We start from the raw sequence: 21,774 nt of genomic DNA, 5'->3' as shown, positions 1-21,774 counted from the left end.
ATAATGGTCTGCTTTTACAAATTGTGACTTGGATGGAGAGTTGTCTCATTGGCACTTTTATCACATTTCCTTATATCTACAGACTGTACAATTGTTTTACACTAGCCATTGGGAGCCCTTTAGAGCTTACTGTTCGGTGTGAGCCAATGCTCTGTATTATAGGTCGTACTTTGACATAAATTCAATATCCATTTTGACTTTGATGAATCATTGACACTCATACACATCTTCTTAAAACATATTCGATATAAAATTTTTAATTAATTTCTACATCAATTTCATTCAATGGTACCAATTAAATGTTTTCTTCAATTTCACGACATTAAACTGTTCTTGTTAAAAACCACCAAACATCTACATGAAAGCGCATTACAATATGAATATATCCTATAAAATGAATTGGCATTCACAAATATGCCACGGACAATTATCTAAACTTATTCCACACTCAGTGTTACACCAATCTACCATCCCTTTGATAGACAAAAATAGACTTGTTGGAGTACACGTCACCATTGGTTTGAAGTCGTGCGGCAGAAAATAATTTCCAGCCGAACCAATCATATTCGCCGTATTTAAAGTCGTAGGAGGAGCAGGTAAACCAATGTTATTCACTGTTTCAAAAGGCTGAGGAGGAAATCCGTTTAATGAGTTTTCAGCGTTCATACCGAGGATATTTACTGTTTTTGAAGGCGTATGAGAGCTGGTTCCTAAGTTTCCAGCATTCAAACCAATATTATTCACTGTCTCATAAGGCTGCGGAAAATCAATTAATGAGTTTTCAGCGTTCATACCGTTGATAATTACTGTTTTAGAAGGATTATGAGAACCGGTTCCTACGCTTCCAGCTTCCATAGCAATGTTATTCACTGTATTTGAATTCATAGGCAAATTGGATCCAGAGATACCAGAATTCAAACCGATAATATTTACTGATTTTGGAAGGTTTGGAGAACCAGTTCCTTGTCTTCCAGCATTAATACCAATAATATTTACTGTTTTTGGAAGTGTTCGGGTACCAGTTCCTGAGTTTTCGAGTATATGTCCCAATGAGTTTGTCTGTCTCGAAGGCACCTTTTTGTTTGACGCGACTATAATGTTCTTAACATCAAGGGTTGTCAAGGAAACACAAAAACACGAACATTTATCGACAGGACAGACTCCATTACTACAGCTCGACATACACATGGAACGTAAATCGGACACGGCTACGTTGTTTTCAACCGGATTACAAGTAAAACGTTCGTGAGGAGCGCATACTTTTGACAGATTTTTCATTAGATTAATATTAACGACTACTTCATGTGGTTGACCAGAGTTCTCATAGGCATAATCGTTGGGATTCAAGTTATTGCTGGAAACCTCATTTGCTGGACCAACATCGTAGTGAATGTTGTTTCCAGCCATTTCCTGTGGAGATATCACACGTTTTCGGCGTGTTCCCTGATTGTTTGAGTGCTGGAACTGATGAAGACTCATTTCAAACGGAAAACCATAATTTGGTGAACCGGGTATTGTGTTGTATTGTGCATCTTCTGGCGGCAGCAACCTTGAATAGGGAACTGTTGGCGTTTGTGTATCAGTTAAAGCAGGTTCAGAATGTTGTTGGTTTTGTAGAGATAAAATATCATGTGCGCCACGTATACCAGGCATTAGATGAATAGTTTTCTTATTAGTCAGTCTTTGGTCTGGTTGAATGGACATATTAGGTTCACCTTGTATCTGTATTTGTCCTTGATGATCGTTTGCTCCATTTGATGCTCTAGAAAGACCGCCAAATTGTATGTTCGTTTTCTTAGGTGTGTCCATTGGCCGTATTTGTAATCCCGGCGCTTTCAAGCCTGGTAATTCAATATTAGAGTACATTTGACTTGGTTTGTTGTTTAAATTTACATCTGTTGCCTGTATCTCTCCATTGTTATGTAAATCATACGCCCGCCCGCTGTGTAATTCTATGCGTGGATCGCTGCTTTGTAATCCAATCCGTGGATCCCTGCTGTGTAATCCAATGTCTGGTTCCCTGTTGCGTAATCCAATGCCTGGATCCCTGCTGTGTAATCCAGTGTCTGGTTCCCTGCTGTGTAATCCAATCCGTGGATCCCTGCTGTGTAATCCAATATCTGGTTCCCTGCTGTGTAATCCAATGCCTGAATCCTGGTAGTGTAATCCCATGTCTGGTTCCCTGCTGTGTAATTCGATGCGTGGATCCCGGCTATGTAATTCAATGCGTGGATCCCGGCTGTGTAATCCTATGTCTGGTTCCCTGCTGTGTAATCCAATGCCTGGATCCCTGCTGTTTAATCCCATATCTGGTTCCCTGCTGTGTAATCCAATGCCTTGATCCCTGCTGTGTAATCCAGTGTCTGGTTCCCTGCTGTGTAATCCAATCCGTGGATCCCTGCTGTGTAATCCAATATCTGGTTCCCTGCTGTGTAATCCAATGACTGAATCTCGGTAGTGTAATCCCATGTCTGGTTCCCTGCTGTGTAATTCAATGCCTTGATCCCGGCTATGGAATCCCATATCTGGTTCCCTGCTGTGTGCTTCAATGCCTTGATCCCGGCTGTGGAATCCCATGTCTGGTGCTCCTACCATTGAAATTCTGTCGTGACGATTTCGAGGACGGGAACGATTTATATCCGAATTCGAAACTCTTGAATTTTGTAAGTTAGATTTTGCAGAGTTACCAGGATTATTCCCTAATCTTCGCTGCATACCATTTGAAGGAACATTTGCTCCTGAAAACGTCAGAACATCACTTTTTCGTCCTTTGACCTGGCGGTCGTGCCACCAATAGTTTTGAGATGATTTGCCATACGTAAAAAGATTAGGTGGTTGTGTAGAAGTGGTTTGTTGATATCCTAAAGATAGATCAACTGAATTTTGATCTTTTATCCTATTGACTTGTGTATTGGAATTTCTATCGGTATGTTGAGGCACTGGTACTGAGCTTATTCTATAATTATCCATCATTTCTCTATTATTATTCATGTTAATATGACGATCCCGTTGGTTATACATTGGTTTCGTTGGATTGCCGTTCGAAGGGTGTGCTTTGATTGATTTTTCAACAACTACACCCCTAGGTTGGTCTACAATACTGCCACGTTTCTGTTGTTCTAAATATGGTGAGTCCATAGCTACATCAACAAGCGAATTTAAAATATTTTCGAATAAGTGGTCATTGTCTGCTGTTTTACTCTGCGTGGGCCTAACATTTAAAACCCCTTGCCCGTTGAGATGCATACCACTATTGACTTTATCAATTGTACCTCTATACCTATCTCTTCCTGTTGATGGGTCACTTATATATCTGCCGTCTGTATTATGACCAACGGAAAGAGACATAGAATTCGGTGCAGTATCAGTCCATTGCAGATGTTGTGCTACCATTGCTGGCCATTTTTTGCCCCCAACAATCGATGTTTTTTTATTATCTATTACAACACCTGGGGCTTTCTTGTCACGTTGCATTATGCCGGAAGCTAGTGACGCCCATTTTGTATTTTCCGTTCGGTCTACCCGCGGCGCTGATACCAAACCTATAGAGTTCACACTTGTTGGTACAGTTGGGGTTGGTTTCTGTTTATCTGCTCGGACCAAATCTTGTTTTGAAGTTGTAGTAGGATAATCGAAATTAGACGATGCGCCTAAGAATTGTTCACCCACTATATTAGGTTTATTTGTCCTTGGTTGATCCCCTCCTTCCTTCCTTAATGAACGTAGGATTGCAGAATAAGACACGGAGTTGACTCCCCCTCGGCCTGAAGGTACTGAATGTATTTGGGGAAATTTTCTATTCCTTCGGTTAGTGTTAGAAGATACATCCGGGATATTTATTTTTGGATCAGAATAGTTCATCTCTTTGTACATATCTTTTAAATCTTTTTTAGAAACTAATGGTTTTTTCTTCTTTCTTTCCTTTACAATTGTATCTACGGATGATACCCCGTCCTCATCATTACCGGAAGTGCTTTTCTCATTTGCTGCATCGGACATTAGCTTTTCTTTGAGATCTCTCAATTGTTTTATAAAATCATTTTCATCTTTTCGTTTGATAGAATCTTCATCCTTGTTAGATTTTTTGATGTTTCTATCGCCTAACTGTACCCTATCAGAACGTTCTTTGGATGGTACTGTTTCTCCCATTATAACAATGCCCTTTACACCTTTTGTAGTTTTAGGGTCATTTCTATCGCGTAAACTTTGCCGACTCTGTTTATCAGTAGAAATTATTGAAACATTTTTGTCTCTTGGTGTTACTCTACCCTTTAAATCCTCGTTAGTATTTATTATATTTCCTGCAGTAAGTAACTTGTCTTGAACCACTTCTGCAGTGTTTGTGTCATCGTGATCGACCACATGTTTATTAATGTCTTTAGTATCAGTTTGCTTCATGGTAAAGTTAGAATCAGCGCTTCCTTCATTACCTGGTTCATCAAAAGTGTTTTCAAGAGGTGATTTATCAATAACTGCTGTATCTAAGATTTCTGAAGATGACACTTGTTTTGTTTCTATACCGTCCAATGTTGGGTTCGTCAAGTTTTGTATCTTAATTGATTTTATTTCATTTTCATTCAACAAAGTCTCGTTGGTGGTCTTTTCTGAATCGATTGTCTTCGTTGTTTTGTTTGTATAGACATGCTGTAATGCTTTAATTGGTGGTAACTCATCCGATGATTTAACAGGCATTTGGTTAGGCATAATTGGTTCCGATATATCATCAGTCTGATTTTTACTTGGTATATTTGTAGCATGAAGGATTGAATCCATGCTTGATACAGACGATTCGTGTGTTGGCGATATTTCTTTACTAATCGTTTTCATCGATTTAATTGTTGAATCGTCATCTCCTGTTTTCAATGTTTCTTTACTATGTTTTTTACTTGGTATATTTGTTGCATGAAGGATTGAATCCATGCTGCTTAAAGACGATTCGTGCGTGGGCGATATTTCTTTACTAATTGTTTTCATCGATTCAATTGTTGAATCGTCATCTCCTGTTTTTGATGTTTCTTTACGTTTTTGCGGTGTCATTTTAGCATCATCATTAGTTGATTCTTTATTTTGATTTAATAACTTCAGGGACTTTTCGTTTTTTGGGTTAACCGGAAGTAGTTTTCTGTCCTCTTTATATTTATGCTTCGCCAATTCGACCTTTTTGGCCTTTTTAGATTTAGTCCTCTGCTTTTTCGCCTTTCTACCCGATAAGACAGTTTTCTGAATGATCATATCGACATCGTGTTTCAGTAACGATTTAGGTATTCCTCTTACTGTATGTGGATATAACTCGTGAGTTGTTGGATCATCTTCCTTTGAAGGTGACTTAGAGGTTAATATTTCCTTTATCTTAATGTTCTTGTCATCGACTGATTGTGATACAGGCGTAGTCAATTCTTTCTTCAAAAGCTTTATTTCCTTTATCTTAATGTTCTTGTCATCGACTGAATGTGATACAGGCGAAGTCAAATCTTTCTCCAAAAGCTTTAACATCTCTTTGTTATCAGCTGAAATAAAATGAGTTGCTTCAATAGTTTTGTCAAGAATCAATGGTAACGTTAAGTTTTCAGTCATTGGTTTTTGCGATGTATTAATAGGAACAATATTGTGGTCAGTTTTGACCACACGTTGCACATTTCCGGATTTAGACAACCGATCTAAAGCTAACGATAAAAGTAGCTCTGATTCTAAGGTTTTACTTTTCAAATCGTTTATCCTCTGCAGAATAGCCTTTATACTTTGACTATCATGTTTAATTGTTAATTTATCATTATCTAAATAAAGTTTGTTTTCAATTTTGGTTGGTGATTTTTGTTTTCCCTCAAGTGACGAAGTTTTTAAAACTGACTCCCAGCCAACATTTCTTGAATCAATCGTGTTATCGTCTTTATCTGATTTTCGATAAGAGGAACTACTTTCATTTTCACGACCTCCTAGCTCTTTTATTTCTAAGAATAGATTTGTCTTTTTCTCATTCTTTCCAAAAGCCCTTGGTGATGATGATTCCTTATTAGTTTCGTCAATTATAACATCTTCATTTTTTGTTTTTGTGTTATCGTCCGTTTCCGACATTATAACATAATTATTTGCTATCTTACTTTTATCTTCATTAGGTGTTTTCTTTTGTTTTCTTCTTCGTGATTTTTTCGCTTTTTTAGGTGCGTTCTGTAAACTGTCTTTAAGATTCATTGGTGAACCTGTAATGGAATGATTAAATTTTAGTTGATCTGTAATATCTTCATTGTCAAGAGTTCCTATTTCCGATTTAGCGATAACGTTCATTCTCGATGGGTTTTCAACAAATTCTAAAACTGATTCGTTCGTTTGCGCACCAATTACAGCCTGTGGCTTCGCATGTATCCGGCTTTTGGTTTTATTTTTCATTCGACTTCTTGATTTCTTTTTCCATTTTTCCTTCTGTTTCCTGATAATGGAAGCTATAAACTCTTTAGGATCTAGTTTCTTTATATTTAAGGACTTCCCTGATTGGTTGATTTGACTTTCAGCTTGTGATTTTTTAATTAAGGACTTTCCTGATTGGTTGATTTTACTTTCAGCTTGTGATTTTATATTTAAGGACTTTCCTGATTGGTTGATTTTCCTTTCAGATAGTAACATGTTTAATTGTAAATGAGTATTTGTATTATCAGATTTGATAATATTTTCTTTATTGATTATCGTATCTTGTATCTTTCTTTTCTCTTTATCGTTCACGTCGACTGACTTGTTGAATTGTAATTGTGCATTTTGTGTTTTACTTTTAGGTAATTTCTTTGATTTCTTTGATTTCTTTTTCCATTTTTCCTTCTGTTTTCTGATTATGGAAGCTATAAATTGTTGTTGATCTATTTTCTTTTGGTTTAAGTATTTCCGTGATTGGTTGATTTGCCTTTCAGCTTTTGACCTGTTTAATTGTAATTGAGCATTTTGAGTTGAATTGGTCGTTTCGTTAAATTTCAATTTTGTTTTACGTTTAGGTAATTTCGTTGTCTTTAATGGGGCTTTCCCTTCTATATTATCTTGAGTTTGTTTATTATATACTCCAACTTCTATGTCGTTTAACTTTTCTGTTCCATCCTTTAAAACTAAATTTATCAGCTCTGACTTTAACTGTCCATCTCTATTTACGATAGTAACGTCCCTATTAATGACATTAACACGTTCTGAATTTAATCGGTCGATTTGTTTATTTTCATTTGTATTTTTCACTTCTGAATCGCCAGTTTTGGATGTTGTTTTAATAACATCAGTTTTGGTTAGATCGATTATAGGTAATGTGGGTTCATCTATAAAACCCATTTTCATTAATTCCAAAATTTTGTTATCCTTTGAAATTGTTTTTTCATTATTTTCTCCATGTTTTTGATTATCTGTTATTGTCTTTGCTTCGCCAATGAGCATATTTGAAACTTTATAGTCTGACGGAACGATTTGTTTGTTATTTGTCATGTCTTCTTGCCTTTCATTCTCTTTAGGACTATCTATATTACTTGAAGTCGATCTATAATTTTGTGCAATTGCTTTTGAGTTAATTGACAACTTGACACTTGATTGGAGGTGTTCCTGGAGTGCTTTTGTTCCCTCTATATCTTGCATAACACGAGTAACATCAGACTTAGTGAGGTCCTTAGTGTCCTTATCGATGAATCCCAATTTCATTAATTCAAGAATCTTTAAATCCTTTGATAAAATAGTTTGCGAATTCGGATTTTGTGCATTCGTGTTTTTCTCGTTTGGTTTGTTTTTTCCCGTTTGACCTGCGATATTTTTCGAGATTATGTTACCATTAACTGTCTGTTCATTGAAGTTGTTTGCTTTATCTTTGGTTTCTAAAACAGTATATTGTGAACTGTCTAACTTTGACCTTGACATTGTTTCTTGATTAATATTATTGGACTTCTTGCGGTCAATTATAGGCAAAGTAAATTTGTCTACGAAGCCTATTTTCATTAATTCCGACATAACAGACGGTTTTTGAGAGGGGACAGGTTCGACAGTTGAATGTATCATTTCCGAATAATCGGAATCGATGACTCGAGGAGAAATTCTGAAATAGTCTCGTTCTGGTGTTTGTGAAGCGGGTAATATTTTGATCGAATGTTTATTGTTAGGTTTACTGAATTGTTCATCTATGAATTCGGCATTTGGTTTTCTGATTTGTTCATCTTTGAATTTCGTTTTAGGTTTACTGAATTGTTCATCTATGAATTTGGCGTTTGTTTTTCTGAATTGTTCATCTATGAATTTGGCATTTGGTTTTCTGATTTGTTCATCTATGAATTTGGCGTTTGATTGTCTGAATTGGCCATCTATGAATTTGGCGTTTGTTTTTCTGAATTGTTCATCTATGAATTTGGCATTAGGTTTTCTGAATTGTTCATCTATGAATTTGGCGTTTGGTTTTCTGAATTGTTCATCTATGAATTTGGTGTTTGGTTTTCTGATTTGTTCATCTATGAATTTGGCGTTTGGTTTTCTGAATTGTTCATCTATGAATTTGGCGTTTGTTTTTGACTTTTTTTTAGTCGGCATACCGGAAGCATAGTTCTCTTCAAGAAAACCACGCTGAACCAAGTCATTTATAATATGTGAAGCAAATTTATGCGTGGGAGCCTGTCCTTTTTCGTTTTTGAAGTGATGATTTTTTGTTCTATCCATTGATCCTGTAACAATATAATCGGGATCTAATTGATGTTTAGAAGTATTTGTTTTTGAATCGCCTTTTGAAGTAACTATGTAGTTAAGGTTTTGCTTACCTTTATTGTTCGAAGATTTAATCTGGTATCCTTTGTGGTTTGATATCCTCTTTATACTAGGTTTATCCTGTTTGTGACTAGGTTTATCCTGTTTGTGTACTTGGTATTTTTGTTCTTTAACGTTTGATTCTTTGTTTGCAGACTTTATGTTGATTTCGAATGACTTCGGTTTGGAATTAGCATGTGGTTTCATTTTCCTATCTGGTCTTTGTTGCGACCCTTTTTTGCCTCGAGTTCCGAATGCATGTTTTACGTCTGTTTGGAATTTACCGTTATTATGAGTTCCTCCAAGTGCCTTTGGTTCCTTAACAGACTTTGCAAGTGAGACCAATTCCTTGAGTTTTTTAAATTTATTTGAGACTTTCGGAACATCATGTCTTGGTTTCACATTCGGATGTTTGGGCTTTTCCGTAGCAGACATTACCATGTTGACCAACTGTTCTAGTGGGTTAAATGATTTGGATACTTTTGGAACCTCTTTTCTTGGTTTCACAGCCGACTGAATCGATTTAATATTGGGAGGTGATATCGGCTTACTGGACGTAGTTTGAGAAGTTTGAATAGATTTAATTATCGATTGAGTTAACGATTCTTTTTTAGTTTGATCTATATTTGTATTTTGTGTGCGTTTTTTACTTTTTCTTCTACTTTTCTTCCGCTTTTTCTTTTTTATCCTTTTTCGTGACACACCATTGGTATTTTTTACAAACGCTAATTCCGGTCGATGTATTCCAGAATGCTCTATCGTATCAATAGCCTCAACAGTAGGAATCAAATTAGTTTCGGAGTTTCTTACTTCCGCTGGTTTCGTTGACTGATAAACTTCCATCAAATCTTTTGGACCAATATCGATCTGGTGTTTATCTGTTCTAACACTTGGTTTTTTATTTGACAGTTCTTTTATTTGTGCAAACTTAGCATTTATATAATTTCCAACCTCGTTTTCGTTTTTTGTGTTTTCTTTATCATGCACGGAATTAATATCTGTATCGGCCGGTGGTATCGCTAATCCATACAGATTAATGGCGGTGGAAATAACTTCATTTTTAGTACCATGTCGACCATCCCCTTCTTTATTGATTTTATATCCTATTGAATCCAAACTGGAAGAGATATTATAGACAGGTAATGGGTCTTGTTTTTCATCCGACTTTCCGTTACCGCCATTCCCAGCTACATGGTTATTTGTATCGATTCGGTTGTTTAGAACTGACGTATCTAATGCAGCAATTGTTCCCAAGTTCATTGTCTTATTATCCTTGTCATCTATCCAATCTTTATTTTCCCGTGAAGCTAATTTAGTATCTACGGAGCTATTATCAGACTTTCCTTTGAAGAAATCAAAAATGGCGTCAAAGACAGAAGTGAACACATTATTCCTTGTATTACTCTTGTTATTGATTGTAACTGGGACACCCTGCAGCAAATGCTTGTCTGCGTTATCTTTGGTTGTAATCGGAACACAATTAACAAGATGCACTTGATCTGGAAAAAAAAAATATAAAGAAAATAGAAGTTATATTTAGTCTTTTGTAGTCTTTGTATCTAAAAACATAATTATGATAAGAATATACTTAACACTAATAAGAAATACTAGACAGATAAAGCTTTGTTTAAAGCCCACCATTTTCATAAAAATAAATTCCCTGTACCATGTTTTGAATATGTCAGTTGTTTTCCCCTCATTCAGTGGGTTGATAACGTTTGATTTTGTCTATAGAGATTGGAATTTTATTATACCTCATTTTTTTTTATCCCAGGCTTATAATAGTGTACGTTAGACGCGTACCAATCGGGATTATGAGAGTTGTTTTCCAATCGTTTTATGTGTTTGGCTTTCCGCATTTGTCATTTGATAAATGACTTTCCTTTGGAATTTTTTTTTGGCGATTAGTATCTTTGTTATTTTAATTTTTATCTTGATAAGACTAATTTGTGCCAAGTTACAAATACATATTGAGAGAATAAGAATAATCAACTAAGATATTGTTTCGTTTCAATGATAAAATCCAGAAAATGTGCCCCGAAAATGCATTTTTTTTTATTGAAGTACTATTATCTACAGAATTTGTTTTGGTATAGTGTATATTTATTTATTTTCGTGGTTACCAGATTTAGTGGATTGAGAAAAACTTGCAATTTCGTAGATGTTTGATTTCATGGGTTGGCAAAAGTCTGCTTAAAGCCTTGTAGAAAATTTGTTATTCGTTGAACATTTTATTTTGTGGTTCACCCGAACCCGCGATATCTACGTAAATTGTTACCAAACGAATAATAACGATTTTACAGTATTGTATTTATCAAGATTAGTGTATAATGCATATCCTCTATGGTTTTCTAGTTAATCATACTTCAGTTATAGCGATGGTCGTAGTTAAACTTAAAATACTGTCCTCAATCAGTCATCAAAGTCTATTATAACTATGTAATCAAGAGTTTTTCTATTCAAACTGATTAAGTTGATTGACAATTGATTGACGACCTCACGATCACATGACAAAGAATTAACAGGGACAACAATTTTCAGCTAATCAAAGGACGTGTTACATTTAAAGTTATATATACTATTTTGGTTGATTCGTCAAGTGCTTAAAAGGGATATTGATAACCTGTTATTTTTTTTAATCTTATGCTTACGTAAATTGTTTTATTAAAATTATTAGTAAACAATTAGAACAGGAAAAATTCCATACATCAAAAAGTAAAAATACGGAATAATTTAATATGACATATTTTCAATTACAAAATACATGAATATTCATGATTTGGCTGCTTGTTATTCAGGTAGCACGTTTTCTTATTGCATGTTTTTATGCAAATTAAGAAATTTATGTAAATTAAGAACATAAATAGAATAACGAAAATATACTCGACATGCTTTACCTTAGATTTAAATGCATAAAATATTACCATACCTTGTCATGCAATATCCCTTAATGTCAGTATAACAAACCACTTTAAATGTGTTTTCGATTTAAAAAAAAAATCTTTTCCGTTTAGAATTTGAATTGGCCTTTTAACTGTCTAAATTCGAGCACCAATGATAAGTCGAACATGCATGATATTAAATATAAGTATGTCAATATAAATAATAACAAAAGTAACATAACTCAATGCTGACTGCTGTACCCCTATTTTTGACATTTTTATCTATTATATCTGTTTGTTTTGTATACACATCGTTGTCAATGTAATGCAGTTTGATGTGACTGTCATATAAGTTAGAGGTTTAGTAAGCTATAAAACTAAGTTTAATCCACCATTTTCTACATGAGAAAATGCCTGTACCACTTCAAGAATATGACAGTTGTTATCCATTCGTTTGGTGTGCTTCAGCTTTTGATTAGGGACTTTTCTTTTTGAATTTTCCTCGGAGTTCTGTTTTTTTTGATAAATTTACTTTTTATGACCTTATACCTTGAATTTGCATACATGTAATAAAAGACAGTCTCCTGTTGAAGAAAATGTTTGTGATACAAGAATTAAGAGCAAATGACCAGTTTTCTAGAATAAACTTCATCATCTTTTTTTCTCTTATCCTTTTAAGAATTTTCAGTTTATTTCTTATGCTCGTTTTGCTTATTCGTTAGTTTTCTTTTTTTTTAAATTTATGTCTCTATTAATCTTAAAACAAGGGACAGAACGTGTCCTTTTGATAAATTTGCCTTTGTAATCTTTAAATGCCTCCAAAAAATAACTTATAATAACATTATAAAATGTATGAAAGAACTGTCATAGTATCATCATGTTGATATTAGATTTCTAAAAAACCTACGACAGATGACACTAGTGGAATGTGATCTGGTAACTTTTTCTGAAAAAACTAATTTAAACCGTTTATGTTTTAGTGAGGTACTTTTCCTACTTAATAACATTTGTGTATAAACCTATCTTGTTCGTGCAATGCATTACATTAGTGTTTGATAATTGAGTTTTCGTCATCCTGTTTGTTTTTGTATCTTACCATTAAAATTATTTGATCTTGAACCAATCATGGCTTTTTCATGACGTCACAATATGAAAATTCAGAACAAAACGAGAAAAAGTCTTAATTAAATTTTGACTTACATTTTACCCAACAGGTATTTAACTGATGAGGAGAAATACTTTTCTCACACAGATCAAGAAAAGTGAAAAAAGCCCAAAAGAACTATATAATGTACTCACTCTGTATAACATTAGATTGCAGTAGATATTGTCCATTGTTGAAATGTTTAGGAATGTGAAGATGTAATGAAACTGTCTGATTTCCGGCACTGTAGTTGTACGTTATGTCTGAGCTTTCCTCTATGTAGACCTTGTCATTTCTCAAACAGTGGTTTATATTGGAAATCTCACACAATCGAAAATAAAGCTGCCCATTAATGGAAGAATGTATCGAAAATTTAATATGAGCTATGTCGCCGTTTACGTCATATTTAGACTTGGATAACAGCGAAGTTTGATCCGAACTAATGGCCCCACATGGATTACATCTTTGGTGGAGGCTGGCATTACCATGGATCTGTAAGTAAATACTTTATTACATTCTTAATAAAACAATATGATATACATTTTGTTTGTTATAACATGAGCAACACCACGGGTACCACATTTGGAGCAGTATCTGCTTACCCTTGCGGAACATCTGATATCAACCCTAGTTTTTGGTGTGATTCTTTAGTTTTTCTTTTTCTATGTTGTGTCTTATAATTTGTCTGTTTCTCTTCTTCCTTTTTAGCCATGCCGTTGTCAATTTTGTTTCGATCTGTGAGTTTGACTGTACCTCTGGTCTCGTTCGACCCTCTTTTTACATTATAGACTGCTTACACATGTTTGGTATGACGATAAATGGTTATTCTGTTCTCGTTCTATGACCAACAAAATTATTATTTTAAAAAACCTATTTCCGCACTCTATGTATACCTGACCACCACCTTTTTATTTACCTGTGTATGATATATTATTTAGCGGTATTTTGTCCATGGTTATGATTGTATTTCCGATATTGTTTAACATCTCACCCCTCTTTTTTTATTGTTTATTTATATTGTGTCATATATCACATCTATTCATTCAGTGTATTTTCATTTATATTGATTATATGTTTTTTGATAGAGTTTAATCATTTCAGTTAATATTTTATAGTGTGTCTTTATATGTTTTGATTTTACACTATTATTTCAGGTAAGGGATAATGTTGGTTCATAAGTGTCTTCCGTTTCACCTCTTTATAAATAAAAAAAAGACCGTTGGTTGTCCTTTTTGAAATGTTATACACTTATCATGCTGAGGCCGTTTATAGCTGGCTACTTGTTGTGAGCCAAGGCTCAGTTTTGAAGGCCGTACTTTGACCTATAATGGTTTAATTTTACAAATTGTGACTCGATAGAGAGTTGTCGCATTGGCACTTATACCAAAATCGCCCCATGTCTATAAAACAAGGTTTTTATCAACCATTTTCTACATTAGGAAATACCTGCACAAATTCAGGAATATGACTGTTGTTTTTCCATTGTGTGATGCGTTTGGGCATTATATTTTGTCATCTGAGGGGACTTTTCGTTGGAGTTCGATAATTTTGTTGTTTTAACTTTTTAAATGACAATTTGGTAATAGAACATCGCAAAAACTTCAACCATAATTGCTGTTAGAATTACCAATAATAGAATAATATACAGTCAAACATGCTATAAAGGTCACGATTAAATGAATAAAATATAGTCAAAATGAAATGAACGTCAATTATGATAGAATAATTCGCAGTATTACATGCTATAAAGGTCAACTATAATTGAATAAAATATAGTCACCACTATAAATTAACGCCACTAATAATAGAATGATATGCAGTTAAACATGCTATAAAGGTTAAAGGTAACATTTAATAAACAGAAACATGTCTTTACATGTCATTTCCTATTCTTCTTCAACAAAACCTTTTTGAAACACGAATTCAAATTTTATTTTTTTCATAAAGTTAAGGTAACGTTTATATTCATGTTTGAATGTAGTCCTTTCTTATTTTAATTTAAAAAGGTGATACCATATATTTTTCATTTATTTTATAAAGCTGACTTTATTATCTCAAAATTTATGTTTTATTGTTACAATTGTTTTGAGAGGTATATACAAATTTTGTTATTCGGATTACTTGCTTCTTACCCACAATGCAATATGAAAACAATCATGCAGGCATTCGATTTCAGCATAAATATGAAAAATACGGTTATTAAAATATCATGTTTATCCTTTATATAGAATTTTACTAAGAAATGTGATTTTAGTTAAAAAAAAATAGTATTTACCAAAACTAAAACGGTAATTTTAAAAACGGGCTAGTCCATGAAAACTTGACCAATTAAAAAGCTAGACTTTATCAGAAAACGAAACGAACGGAGAGGAGAGAGCTGGGTTAACCCATCAATATAGCTACCTAAACATCCCCGTCATATGACAGTTGGTCATCCTTTAAAAAGCTACACGGAAAATTTATTGTAAACCAGTATATTAAATTGTATACCAAAAAAGGAATATAACTTTTGAACAACCGAAATGTTAGGCCATATAAGGAAATATCTGTCCACTTTTCACAATACATAAATCACATTTTGACCCCAACTCAAAATCGGAGATGATACCATAAAATCGTCTTGTAGCAACTCACGCGTCGCTCATGCTAGCAATATCTGTAAAAAGGGACTTTCCGTTGTAGAACACATATGAAAGGTTGGATAGTAGCTTTCGCGTATTGACCATAAATATAATTAATTGTGACAAGGATACTGTATATGACAACCGACACAACGAGGACATCCGTAGAAACTTGAAAAAGGTTCACTTCATCTTCTAACAGAGGACATTTAACAGCTTCTTTTCTACATCTCTTTTATTGAAGGATTAAGATCGAAAGCTAGACGGGATCTGATTACCTTTCCGGATGTTGGTGTTGTTTCTTGTGTAATTTTGTTTGTCTTTGTCTTTTTAACCAGGCCGTTGTAAGTTCATTTTCGACTTCTGAGTATCTTTAGCCTTTTTTCTATTTATACATTTGACGTCAAACGCGCGATTCTACGTCAGAGTTATTGATAATCTATACATGTGCTTGTTAGGGTAAGGATTCGGTCCTAGTACTTAAAATATTTCAATTCTTTGTTGGTGGATTTTATAGAGATGAATGCAATCTTATAATAAAAAGCAATATCTGAGGTTGTTACATTTGATGTATGCATTTATTTTTGAACTTCTTTGTGACATATGTGATATTTGTTTTTGTTGTTCTTATAGTGATTAAGATTATAAAACAATGTTGACTACTGTACCACTATTTTCGACATTTTACCTATTGTGTCTGTTTGCATTGTCCACGCATCGTTGTTAATATAATGAAATTTGTTGCAACTGTCATACAAGTGAACGGTTTAGCTAGCTTTAAAACCGGTTTCAATCCATCAATTTCTACATAAGAAAATGCCTGAATCAAGTCAGGAATATGAAAGTTTGATGTATTTGAGCTTTTGATTTTGCCATTTGATTAGGGTCTTTCCTTTGTTGAATTTACAAAGAGTTCAGTATTGTTTTGAATTTACTTTTAAGTCAACTATAAACTATAACTAAATGAGTGACCATTTAGAAGAGCTAACTGGGCATGAATAAAGAATCAATTAAATTTGCCAAAATTTTTACAGTAACACGCATTCAAATGGAAAATTATATTGTTATCATCGTTGAAACGTGGACTTGTCTTTTGCACGAATCTCACGAATCTGTCTTTGATTACTATGTAACTGCTGATTTTATCAACCGTTTAGCAATCATATACAAACATGTTTACCAGTTTACATTCGAATTTTAGTTTTTGTCTTAATCCATTTATTTTATTTAAAGATTTGATGTGTAATTTTTTATAATCAAAATCGTGCTATAATGACACAAAAGCATTACAAATACACAATAAAAAATTCACAAAATATTGAAAAACAGATTGATACATTTATGACTCTCAATATAATAAACGCCTATATGATGCATACAAATAGTTGACAACGTGCAGTTATTAAAATTAATAAATGTCATATTGATATAACATATTTGTAGTTAAACAAACAAAAAATGACTTGTTTTGTGAAATAGGTTGTTTAATATATAAATTCCAGTAATTAAAAATAATTTATATGCTTTATGACTTACTGAAAGCATGACATCAGTTGTTGTTAATTACCATGCGATCATCAGTAAACTAGTTTTCTTAGATTATCATTCCAGAGAGTAGAAACGCAACTCAGCGCTTTGGACGCACCAAATTAATACAAAATAGGTTCGGGTTAAAGAACTAGCGGAAACAATATATATAACGGTTATTTGGCAATTTTGAATTTATAGAATTAGACGGATATAACTGTAAATTGGTTCAGTTATACAGTTGTATTTTATAAACAACAATCTTCCTTAATTTCTATATAAGCAAGAAAGGTATCATAGAAATATACATGATGAGTAAAATGATGTCACAGAAGAAAAGAACGCATATTGACTAAAATACATGTGTGAAACTCTTCTTAAGGATGTTTGCTTGTCATGTTTTGGAATGTTGACAGATTTTCGATATCCTCTGGCCTTATCCATTTGCATGCTTTACAAAAATTTTCCCATTGCCCCCTCATTTTGCTTTTTATGAATCTTTTACATGTATAATTATAAACCATGTGTTAAAGTTTTATGAAATATTTGTTATTTTTTTTAATAGTTTTTGGGAACTTAAACTTGTCAATGATAAAGCTATGAAAAATCTTCAGAGAACATTATCCGCTAAAATTTCAATGGCTAATATCTCGAAAACATGCCTATTAACATATATATTTTTTTAACTTTTTTGATTCCTTTATTAATCCGCTATCAATATTAACTAGTGTTATGAAAAACTTGTTATTTTTAAACTGAGTAGCGAACTTACTTAAGCATTGTGATCATTGCATTAAAGAAATAAAGTAATTATCCGATCATGCTAAAATATATAACATAACTGAGCAGTAGTTTAGATAATTGAATATGTTGAATTTAAGTGTCATTGAATTTTAAATTTATAATGAAATAAATAGAGATAATATGTTTGCCTCATCGCTCCTGCTTTTGTGTATAGCTTATGTTTGTTAGATAATTGACGATATACGATACCTATTACTTTTAATGATCAACATTTTGTGAAAATATTTTGGCAATAATTGACAAAATTAATGTATAATGCAATTATCAATATATAGATATAGGAAGATGGGGTATGAGTGCCATTGAGACAACTTTCCATCCAGGTCACAATCTACAAAAGCAAACCATTAAAGGTCAAGGTACGTTCTTTAACACGGAGCCTAGGTTCGCATCGAACAGCAAGCTATAAACGACCGAAAAAGTACTTGTGTAAAACCTACCAAACTGGAAAACCAACAGTCTTATCTATATAAAAAACGAGAAACGAGAAACAATTTAAAAACCACAGAAGCAGACGAACATATAGCATAGTTTTAGAAAATAAACTATCGAATTCATTTATAGACGAATATATTATTATCTAATTAAATTTATTTAGAAATTAAAGTATGTATCTTATTAACTCTGAAAGTTAAGCAAACAACGATCGATCAATCAATCAATCAATTTTCGACAAGCGCCCCCTACATCGAAACAATATCTGAGGTTATTAATTATATATACAAATAAGCATCACTTTTAATGTACAAACTAATGTTGAGGTAATGTGGTTATAATTAAATGTATCATGCACTTATCTGGACTTTATATATGTATATAGCACGGTTTTATAAAATAAACTATATAACATTCATTTTAGACGAATGTGCATGCATATATAATTATACAATGAAATTTAATAAGAACTTAACATATGTATCCTATTAACTCGGAAAGTTAAGCAAACAACAATCGATAAATCAATCAATTTTTGACAAGCGCCCCCTAGATGGAAAATATATCTGATGTTATTAATTAAATATGACTCGAATACTTAAATATCAATTACAAAACCGGTTTGACATTCCCTGACTATATTTTAACAAATGAGATGTCATTTTTTACATTGTGATTTATTGTATCACGGATTGTGGTTCTGTATGATAGTTTTGTGTAAAAATTGGTTGACTCCAACGACCCCACGTGACAACCGACAACTACCACACTGTCAATTTTATTTCTTTGTAATAATATTAAATTATTTTGCACACATTTCAATGAGGGTGTGCAAGGGGTTTTCAAAATAGTGAATACTACGCAAAAAGTGTAAAATAAGGAAATAGATTTAAGATTAGAAAGAAATAGGGAATAGTGAGGTGCTAGAATATATTGAATAGATAATAATAGGGATTAAATAAACAATACAAAAAAATAGTATAAAAAAGCATAATGAACTGTGGACCCTCGGTCATAATGTCAGTCGTTTGAATGTCCTTTGTAATTAATCATTAATTAAAGTTACATATCCGTGCAGTTTTGTTTTATTTCCCCTAGTTTTCAGTTGGATTTGGTTTCTTTTTGGCTAAACGTTTAAACAGTTGATCGTAAATTGAGATGAGCTCGACGGACGCATGTTTTTTTCAATTTTGTTTTCGCTGTTTTTTATTTTAGGCCACGGCCTTGGCATTGTCTTTGATTGTTCAACACATGTTATATGAGTCCTTTTTATCATCTTAATCTTTCTGATATTCAAAGAAGACACAATAATTTACAAAGTCCTTATTAATTGGTATGTTCAAGTTCCATTCTTTAAAAGAAGCATAGAGTTACCAGCAAAAATAACAGGACTTTCTATTAAATGGACTTTTTTTATATTCTGCTACTTTCAAAAATACAAATTTAATATGTTTAAGTCACCGCATATGTTTTAAAGCCGTAAAGTTCGAAAAAAATAAACATTTGTTAAAACTTCTGAGAGAAAAAGGTCGTGCTATACAGAAAAAGAAAACTAAATAACTGTATTATAAAAAAAAATGTGAAATTAGAGCTCTGATAAAATGCTTTGTGTATACATTTTGGTCCAAAAAAGAAAAGCACAGATTATAGGTTATATGTATTTTTTTTTATCCAAATTTAAAATTAAAAATTAAGCTATGGAATGTAATTCATGAGAAATAAAATAAGGGTTTTAATATTCTATTGCTATGATTCAAATAAGAAAAGAAAAAAAAGAAATACAATGTACTGTGCAACCACCTTGTAAATTGAAAATCTTACATAATTAGGCTAAGTGTACATTTTTTCAAAATAATATTTTGTTCTTTTTGAAACGATCAAAATGGTACCCAAAATGTTTCAATATCATAAGCTAATATCATTTTAATGTTAATCATAACATAAAAATGACAAAATTGAACACAATATGATTAAAACTTGTACACAGAATGAATATGTAGATAATAAAACAATCAAATATAAAAAAAAAAGATGTACAATAATTTGTTAATCGTCCCTAAAACAAAACCGGTTGATGGACAACCTTGCATTATTCCATCGTTGAATTCATTTACAATGTTAATATAATGGCCTTTTATGCGACTGTAATACAAATGAGAAGAAAAGCTAGCTATACAATCTGGTTTAACCCACCATTTTCTACATAAGGATATGACTGTGCCTAGTCATAGATATGACAGTTTGTTTATGTTTGAGCAATGTGTTTGAGATTTTGATTTTGATTTGATAGTTAACTTTCCGATTTGAATTTGTCTTTGACTTAGGTATATTTGTTCTTTTTACTTTTCTTTTGTTCAGATATTTTGTAAGATATATACAAGAATCATAGCAATAAGTAAAAAGAATGGTTGTGTATACGTCAATAAAGAAAGCATTCGAATGGTAATACAAAAGTTACTATTATCCGGATATATACTTTCAAACTGTGTATTATTCAAGTGTACCGTGTATATTTTTCAATCTAATAACTTACCTTTGAGCTGCCACAAAATAAAACACCATCTTTTGTTGAAATTACAATTGGCTTGGAGCCGGATTTATTATTTTGGTCCAACCCGATCGTCGGCACAATTATAATTACAATGATAAACCACGAAAAGTTCAAACCAATTAGAGTCTTGATTTTGTCCAACATTTTTAACTAATATAGGTTTCATTTACTCTTGCGAAACATAGTTTTATAAATCCCTTTTGAAATTATAACTTCACATTAACTCTTCCACTATGAACATGGTAAAAACCTCTAATTGAAAGTCACACTATGAATCGTGGCTATGACAAATCAATTGTAATTAGTACATTTTAATTAAGACAAGACACTTGTAATGAGGTTATTTTCTTGTCGCGTAAAACAGAATCAAACTTATTTAGGATCGAAAAGAAAACATAGAGACTTAATTCCTTTAAATGCAAACAGGGCCGAGTTAGATGTTAAAATTAATATTTTCAAATAAAACTATAATGCTTCAGTTATATCAATTGACAAGCACGATTTAGCCTTTATACTTTATATGACAGATTTACGATTATTCTGCTGTCAATCAAATTCTTAATTAGTTCCTATTTGATATTCACCAAACCGTGAAACAAAACCTTTTTTATTTTCATTTGAATGATTCGTGAAGAAAGGTGATTCGGATTTTTATTTGCGTAGTTTAAAATAAGAAAAAAAAAACCATTTATTTTTTTCACCTCCAACATTTTCAAATGACAAAAGTTTTTAACACAAATATTAAAGACAAAGGTAAATTAAAATAGGGGAAAGTCAATGCATAAAACTAGACAGCCTATATCAATAAAAGGAACGAATGGAAAATTACTTTTTTTTTTATAATTTCGACCTTCTTATAAAGCAGTAAAAAGATTAAAAAAAACATAAATAATGTGAGATAAAGATCAACGTTTTAAATACAAAAGACAGGCGTAGAAAAATACGAAAAATACCGACATGAAATAAGAATTCTCTGGAGAGATATTAGATGTATGAAAACGTGTAGTTATTTTGTATAAATGTATTCAGAAGCAACACGTATCATTTACACTAGTCTAATTTTGCAAT

General features: G+C 32.6%; 2 protein-coding genes across 4 annotated transcripts in view; both read right to left on the bottom strand.

Annotated features, from left to right (window-relative positions):
• Nucleotides 1-21,774, bottom strand: part of LOC139496439 (uncharacterized) — a 233,627-nt gene that overhangs the window by 34,839 nt on the left and 177,014 nt on the right. The gene's annotated exons all lie outside the window — the stretch shown is intronic.
• LOC139496425 (uncharacterized) lies at nt 242-21,165 on the bottom strand. 3 transcript variants are annotated; one of them, XM_071285020.1, is made up of 5 exons: nt 20,689-21,163; nt 12,924-13,260; nt 8,757-10,241; nt 6,099-6,197; nt 242-5,507 (listed from the first exon to the last, which is right to left on the bottom strand). In XM_071285020.1, exons 1-5 carry the CDS (start codon nt 20,848-20,850, stop codon nt 388-390), a joined length of 7,203 nt encoding a protein of 2,400 aa, XP_071141121.1. In that variant the 5' UTR covers nt 20,851-21,163; the 3' UTR covers nt 242-387. The 3 variants fall into 3 exon arrangements, with proteins under 3 accessions (XP_071141121.1, XP_071141119.1, XP_071141120.1); XM_071285018.1 differs by having other exon boundaries at nt 242-6,197; nt 20,689-21,165; XM_071285019.1 differs by lacking the exons at nt 8,757-10,241; nt 12,924-13,260; nt 20,689-21,163 and having other exon boundaries at nt 6,099-8,750.

The sequence above is a fragment of the Mytilus edulis genome, chromosome 11 (genome assembly GCF_963676685.1).
Source record: "Mytilus edulis chromosome 11, xbMytEdul2.2, whole genome shotgun sequence".
Taxonomy (NCBI): Eukaryota; Metazoa; Mollusca; class Bivalvia; order Mytilida; family Mytilidae; genus Mytilus; species Mytilus edulis.
Note: the sequence above shows the minus strand (reverse complement) of the source record. Positions and strands in the feature narration are given on the sequence as shown.

Coding starts and splice junctions, on each gene's coding strand:
- LOC139496425 (XM_071285018.1), bottom strand. CDS start 20,850: ATGTTGGACAAAATCAAGACTCTAATTGGTTTGAACTTTTCGTGGTTT. Junction 10,242..12,923: donor GCAATCTAATGTTATACAGA/GTGAGTACATTA, acceptor TTTTTTTTCCAG/ATCAAGTGCATCTTGTTAAT. Junction 6,198..8,756: donor TAAATCTTCGAACAATAAAG/GTAAGCAAAACC, acceptor ATTCCATTACAG/GTTCACCAATGAATCTTAAA.